This window comes from Myotis daubentonii, chromosome 15 (genome assembly GCF_963259705.1).
Source record: "Myotis daubentonii chromosome 15, mMyoDau2.1, whole genome shotgun sequence".
In the NCBI taxonomy this organism is placed as follows: domain Eukaryota; kingdom Metazoa; phylum Chordata; class Mammalia; order Chiroptera; family Vespertilionidae; genus Myotis; species Myotis daubentonii.
In genome coordinates this window covers 10621999-10629110 of record NC_081854.1, presented here as the reverse complement: position 1 = coordinate 10629110, position 7112 = coordinate 10621999, and the positions used below count along the sequence as shown (strand labels likewise).

At 59.4% G+C, this 7112-nt stretch overlaps 1 protein-coding gene across 1 annotated transcript; it reads right to left on the bottom strand.

Moving 5' to 3' along the window:
* Positions 1–1298: 1298 nt before the first annotated feature.
* Positions 1299–4394, bottom strand: CCDC8 (coiled-coil domain containing 8). The gene is made up of 2 exons (XM_059667268.1): positions 4272–4394; positions 1299–3620 (listed from the first exon to the last, which is right to left on the bottom strand). Exons 1-2 carry the CDS (start codon positions 4392–4394, stop codon positions 1719–1721), a joined length of 2025 nt encoding a protein of 674 aa, XP_059523251.1. The 3' UTR covers positions 1299–1718.
* Positions 4395–7112: the final 2718 nt, after the last annotated feature.

Sequence of the window (7112 nt, the reverse complement as noted above, 5' to 3'; positions counted from 1 at the left end):
TGCTCAAGGGTCCCCCCACCGCCATGGCCGTGCTGGAAGCTCATGCTGGGGACGCCGGGGACAGGAGGGACAAACAGAATTAACAGGCGGAGGCGGGACGGGTAGGTTTGCCTACAGCCTGAGTCCCCATCCCTGCTCCCAGCTCCGCTCCCCTTCCAGCATCCCAATCAGCCCAGGGCCCGTGGTAAGGAGGCCCACATTCCCCAAGATGGGCAGTAGCCACGGACAGCCCCAGTGCCACCACCAACCTGGCACCCGGAGTGCTCACCAGCTCTCCCCCTGCCGCCTCCAAAGCCCAGCCCTCCACTGGCGTTCAAAGCCCATGAGGGCTCCTGCTTGCCAGGCTGTGAGCTCTGAACCATCAGGGAGGAGGGGCTCTTAGCTTCACAGCCAGCGGCACCCACACGACCACTTCCGGGGCGGCTGGGAGAGGCCGCTTCGTTCTTCAGGTCCGAGGGGGAAAACTGAGCAACTCCTGCCAGGCTGCAGCCACAGGCAGGAGGCCAGAGCTGCCCTTCAGAGCCCCTCCTCCGTGATTTCCTGTTCTCCTGCTTCAGTGAAGTGGGGGGAGTGGGGGTCGGGGTGGGAGGACACAAACAACACAGAGAGGTGTCCCCCAGCTCCCACGGACCTTTGCAGCCCCATCTCCCCCAACTGTAACGACGGGGCACCCCACACGACCACACACCCCGCCTTGCACCGGCCTGTTCCAATTGCCAGCTTCCCAGGTGTTCACGGGGCTTGATCAAAACAGATTCCTGTGCCCTGGCTGGTGCACTCAGTGGTTGGAGCCCTGGCCCGCCCACCAAAGGGTCATGGGTTTGATTCTTGGTCAAGGGCATGTACCTTGGTTGCGGGCACATCCCCAGTAGGAGGTGTGCAGGAGGCAGCTGATTGATGTTTCTCTCTCATCGATGTTTCTAACTCTCTATCCCTCTCTCTCCCTTCCTCTCTGTAAAAAAATCAATAAAAAATATTTTAAAAAAGAAAAAACACACATACAGTTCCTTGGCCTCACGGGCAGCCCTAGCAAGCACAGCATTTGGACACACTTCCCGGTGAGTTTCCTGTCCCTCGTAACATGCATGAAGCGTGTAAAGTGCATGAAGCATATAAACGCTGCAGGCCCTGGACCCGTGGAGCCGGCAGCACCCAGAGGTGCGGGGATGGCAAGCAAAGTGACATAAATGCAGGTCGTCATCCCGGAGGGTGGACAAGGGCGTGACAAAATCACCCCCGGGGAAGGGGGCAGTCTTTAGCTGCCAAGTCCAAAGCCAGGCAACAAGTTTGTAAACATTTTTATTTACATGTTGTAGGCTCCAGGAGGCCGGCACCGTGAGGTGTGCAGGGGGAGGGAGCACGGAAAGTGAAGAGGAGGGAATTTCTCTCCGCCTGGCTCCTGGCTTCACGCTGAGCACCCAGGGTTGCATGTGAGGAAGTTAATGCAACCCCATTGCACCGGTTTCTTTCCTTACGTTCCCTGGGTTACTAGAGAGTCTGTATTTTTTAAAAAAAAAATCAATGCATGAAAGTTAAAATTTTAACAAGGAAAGAAAAGGGGTGGTAGGTGCTGCCGGCCCTCGCTCCACCTCCAGCCCCACCTCCTTTTTCCCGGGTGGAGGCAGAAACAGCATCTCTGTCCAAGTGCAGGGGAGGGGGCACCCTGAGTGGCCGGTAAGGTGGCCGGTGGCAGGGGCTCTCTGGCTTCCGTGCCCGCCTCACAGCAGGTCCTCTTGCTCTTCCGGCTCCGCTTCTGCTCTGGCCTCGGCCCTCAGCACCCTGAGGCCCCCGGCCTCGCCTGCCCTGGGGACTCTCTTGGGCAGGGTTGGCAACCGGGGAGTGTGCCAGAAGGCTCTCCGGCGCTTGCGAAACCACGAAAAGCGCCCAGGGGTCTGGAACCTCACTGTCTTGACCTGTTTCCGGGCCCTAGCTCCTGGGGTCGCTCCTGTGGCTCCCTGGGCAGCTAAGGCGGCAGCTTCAGCGGAAGCCTCTGCTCTCTGACCAGCTCTGGCCTCGGCCCCATCAGATGCAGCCTCTGCTCCCTGGACAACTGGGGCCCCGGCCCTCTGATCACCCGCAGCCTCTGCCCCCTGATCAGCTGCAGCCTCTGCTCCCTGGACAACTAGGGCCCCGGCCCTCTGATCACCCACAGCCTCTGCCCCCTGATCAGCTGCAGCCTCTGCTCTCTGATTACCCACAGCCTCCACCCTCTGATCAGCTGCAGACTCTGCCCTCTGATCAGCTGCAGCCTCCACCCTCTGATCAGCTGCAGCCTCCACTCTTTGATTACCCACAGCCTCCACCCTCTGATCAGCTGCAGACTCTGCCCTCTGATCAGCTGCAGCCTCCACTCTTTGATTACCCACAGCCTCCGCCCTCTGATCAGCTGCAGACTCTGCCCTCTGATCAGCTGCAGCCTCCACTCTTTGATTACTCACAGCCTCCACCCTCTGATCAGCTGCAGCCTCCACTCTTTGATTACTCACAGCCTCCACCCTCTGATCAGCTGCAGCCTCCGCCCCCTGAGCCATGGATGCTGCTTCCTCCCTCCTGAGCAGCCTAAAGGAGGCCCACTTAATCTTGGGCCTCCATCGCCTTGGGGGAACCTCGGGCACCAGCCCACCTCCTGCGCTCACCACGTGATCCCCCTGAGGGGCGCTACATGGCACCTCATCCCTCTCCACCCTGACAGAGGCCTGCTGGGCCTCACCCACTCCGGGGCCGGACCTCGGCGCCCAGCCCTTCACCCTGCGCCTCAGCTTCCCCCAGGACACCTGGCTGACGTACTCCCGCCACCTGTCCCCCTTGGGCGGCTGCGGCCCCGGGCCGTCCTCAAACATGGGCACCGGCAGGTGCCCGCAGCGGCGGGCGGGCTGGGCGCCCGGCTGCTTCTCCCCGCGCCGGAGGAAGGCCTCCACCAGCTCCTCGTCATCCTCGCTGTCCAGGTCGCTCCCCAGGAACTTGCTGCCCAGGTAACTGACCGGCATCTTGCGCGCCTTCCCGGCGCGCGCGGGGCCCCTGCGGCCTCGGTCGCCCGGCTTTCGCGAGGCTTCGAAGTCGCTGAACTCGCTGTCGCTGGCGTTGCTGCTGTCGTAGGTGCCCACGACCAGCCGGGGAGGCGGGGTCGCCATCTGCGGGACTCTCCTCCTCGCTCGGGGCCCCTTGGGCTTTGGGGGGGGCTGGGGCGGATGCGGGGTGCTCTTCTCAATGATGCGGGCCACGTCCTCCAGGGTGCGGCCCTCTTCCTCCAGGAACCGGGCCAGCCGCTCCCGGAATTCCGCCTCCTTGGTGGCGGGCTTGGAGATGACCCTCCAGACGCCCCCCGCCAGCCGGACCTCGCGCGGGATGAGCAGGTGGTCCACGTCCTCGCCGATCTGCAGCAGCCCCACCGTGGAGTCCTCCTCCCGGCGGAACACCTTGCCGATCTTCTTAAAGGTCCCCACGGGCTTCAGGGCGTCCACGAGCACGTCCAGGTCCACATCTTTGCAGACGTCGGGCACGCTCCAGAGGATCAGGCGGTCGGGGGCGGGGAGGAAGCCCCAGGGGAACCAGCCCCCCACGTGGCTTTTCTCGAGGGTCTTCAGGATCTCCAGCGTGAAATCTGGGTGGGGGCCACGAGCCTAAACTGCACGCAGCCCCTAGACTTGGGGTGGGGGCGGGGCGGGGGTCCCGGCAATGCTGCGCGGAGAGTCTCCCCTCTCCCGGGTGGGGGTGAGCCAGCGCCTCCCAATTCCTCCGCCGGTAACTAGTCCTGCGGGACCCAGGCCGTCTCCCCGCAGCCCGCGGGGGGAATCCGTGTGCAGGACGCTCACGGGAGCCGGGTCGAGGCCGGTCCTGAGGCTCACCGCCCACCGCGAGCGGAAAACGTGGTGTCCCGGCTGCAAGTTGGAGCGCGCGGGCGGCCGTGGCTCCTCCCGGCCCGGGCACGGGGGCGCGCCTGGAACTTGGGCGAGGACTTCGCAGACAAAGACGGCTCCGCCGTGGCTATTCAATATGGCCGAGCGCTCGGGGGAGGCCGCCCAGCCCCCCGGGAGGGTCTCCCGCCCCTCGGCAGGCGGCCACCTGGTCCAGGCTGACCTTGACTCGCCTCCCGCCTCCGGGTCGGCGCGCGCTGTGCCCCGGAGCGAGCGCGCGCGGGCAGGAAGTTCCTCCTCGCCCTCCCCAGGGTGAGGCCCACCTTCCCCCGTCTCATCTTACACCCCCCCCCGCCCCCCTCCCGGACAGGGGAAGACTGACAAGGGGGCTGTCCACTCCCTTCGGGGCGCCCTCACTCCCCTCCCGCCCGGGGGTGTGGCCGCGCCCCGGGCCTCGCTGGGGCCACCGCTTTCCAAGCGGAGCGCGCGGCGGCCCACGTCAGCACCTTCCCCGGGAAAGGCAGTTTCCAAACCAGCCATCCTGCACGTGCGGGTTCCAGCCGAGCTGGAGGCGGGTGGGCTAGTGGCGCCGTCCGTTCACTGTCATTGCCCCTGAACCGCACCGTTTTCAAAGGACAGGCCTTCTGGGACCAGCGATTCCCTCCTAGCTACCCAGATACGGGGGTGGAGGAAGTGGTACCAGGGTGTTATTGCAGCAGCTCCTAGTAGGTGCTCAATAAATATTCTTGAGTGAAATGAAAGCATGAACCCAATTGTTCATCAGTAGAGACTCAATTTCATGATCTATTCCGACAGTAAGATGCTGATCCGCTATGAATAAGGGCAGTCAAGTTTATGCAGCATTTCCTGAAGAGGAGGCACCCTTGTAAGCGCTTTCTACGAAACCAGCTCATATAATCCTCACCATAACATGACGAGACAGAGAATACGATCACCAGTCCCACTTTATAGCCAAAGAAATAAAATCGCTTGTTCAGGATCAGAAAGTGATAGAACCTGGGTTTGAATCCGAAACAGCCTGGCGTGTGTGTGTGTGTGTGTGTGTGTGTGTGTGTGTGTGTATGTAAGGGCCAAGGTCTACACACATGTTCTGCACACAGACAAGCACTGCCGGCAATGGCTGTTTCTGGGGAGGGGGCCTGGGGACATGTACTTTTCTATATCCTTTTGGATCGCTTGGATTTTTAGCAATCAAAAATGTTAATTAAAAAATTAAATTAGCCCTAGCTGGTTTGGCTCAGTGGATAGAGTGTTGGCCTGCCGACTGCAGGGTCCCGGGTTCGATTCAGGTCAAGGGCACATACCTCGGTTGCAGGCTCCTCCCTGGCTTGGGGCCCTGGTAAGGGCTCGTGCAGGAGGCAACCAATCGATGTGTTTCTCTCACATCGATGTTTCTCTCTGCCTTTCCCTCTCTCTAAAAATTCATGGAAAAATATCCTCGGGTGAAGATGAAAAAAAAATTAAATTAAACCAAGGTCCTCATACTCGGCCACAGACATAGTGGGTTAGGACACCTGGGACGTGGGGGTAGGATTTGTAGTTTCCCAGGTAACCCTGAGGCAGCCAGCCCAGCAGGGATATGCACAATAGCGATGGCATTAGTAATAATAATAGTTAACTTGCATGGAGGGTTTCCTTAAAACCAGACACCCTGCGGTGTGCTGACCAGGCCTGTTGTTAGGCCACAGACATAGTGGGTTAGGACACCTGGGACGTGGGGGTAGGATTTGTAGTTTCCCAGGTAACCCTGAGGCAGCCAGCCCAGCAGGGATATGCACAATAGCGATGGCATTAGTAATAATAATAGTTAACTTGCATGGAGGGTTTCCTTAAAACCAGACACCCTGCGGTGTGCTGACCAGGCCTGTTGTTAGGAATCCTCAGAGCTATCATCTTCTTACAAACGGGGAAACTGAGGCTGGTCTGAAGTTGCACAGCTCTGAGTGAAGGTAGGCCCTGCAGTGACCATCCAGGCAGGCTCAGAAGGCGCGGCTGACCTGGATCAGTTGCCTGGATCCAAGAAAACGCCTCTCGCACCTTCGCTGCCTGCAGTCCATCCCGGACCCAGCAGCTGGAGGGGCCTTTTAAAAACTTGTCAGCTGTCTCTACTCTTTTCAAAGTCTTCATCTCAGACGGAGTACAATCAAACCCCTCACCATCGCCCACAAAGCCCCACCAGGTCTCCCCCACTTCCCTCTCTTCCTCTCCTCACTCCAGTCACCCCTGCCTCTTCTTTACTGTTCCTCCAACACACTGTTCTCGCCCCCAACCCCAGGGCCTTTGCACTTGCTGTTGCCTCCACCCAGAATGCTCTGCCTCTACCTTCTTTGGCAATCTCCTCTATGCCACCACCCCTCTGCCCTCTCCAGAGCCCTGTAGCCCAGGAATCCTTAACCCTTTCCCAAGCCATGAACCCTTTTCTGGATAAAGTGTTTCAATGACTAGAATTACATCTATTGGCTTACAAAGGAAACCAGTGATAATGAAATTCCAACAGAAGAAAACACAACCCCGTGAAATAATGACTTTAGCCTTGGCTGGTGTGGCTCAGTTGGTTAAACATCGGCCGATGCACCATAAGGTCACCCGTTCAATTCTGGTCAGGGCACATGTCCAGGTTGTGGGTTCGATCTCCGATCGGGGTGCATATGAGGGACAATGTTGCTCTCTCACATTGATATTTCCCTCTTTCCTCCCTCCCTTCCTCTCTCTCTCTAAAATCAATAAAAACATGTTAAAAATAATAACTTTTATACACAATATAAAAATGAACACGTGTAATTTTATTTAACTCCTGGAGGAACCAGGCAGATGTTTAGAGAAAGAGGGAAGGGAGAGATTAAAGGAAGGGAAGGGGGAGGGGGAAAGAAGGAAGAAAGATGCTTGAAGGTTGCGGGGAGGTTAGAGGCTCCCCGAGGCCATAGCACAATTGTTGGCTCATGCTGATTGTTTTTCATATTCCACAGCCCGGTCTTAGGCTTCCCTAGATTTTATCCTCCCCCTACCCCTGCTCCTCCTCCCTCTCCCCCTCCTCCTCCCCCTCCTCCTCCCCCTCCTCCTCCCTCTCCTCCTCTCCCTCCTCCTCCCCCTCCTCCTGCCCCTCCTCCTCCCCCTCCTCCTCCCCCTCCTCCTCCCCCTCCTCCTCCCCCTCCCCCTCCCTCTCCCCCTCCTCCTCCCCCTCCTCCTCCCCCTCCTCCTCCCCCTCCTCCTCCTCCCTCTCCTCCTCTTCCTCCTCCT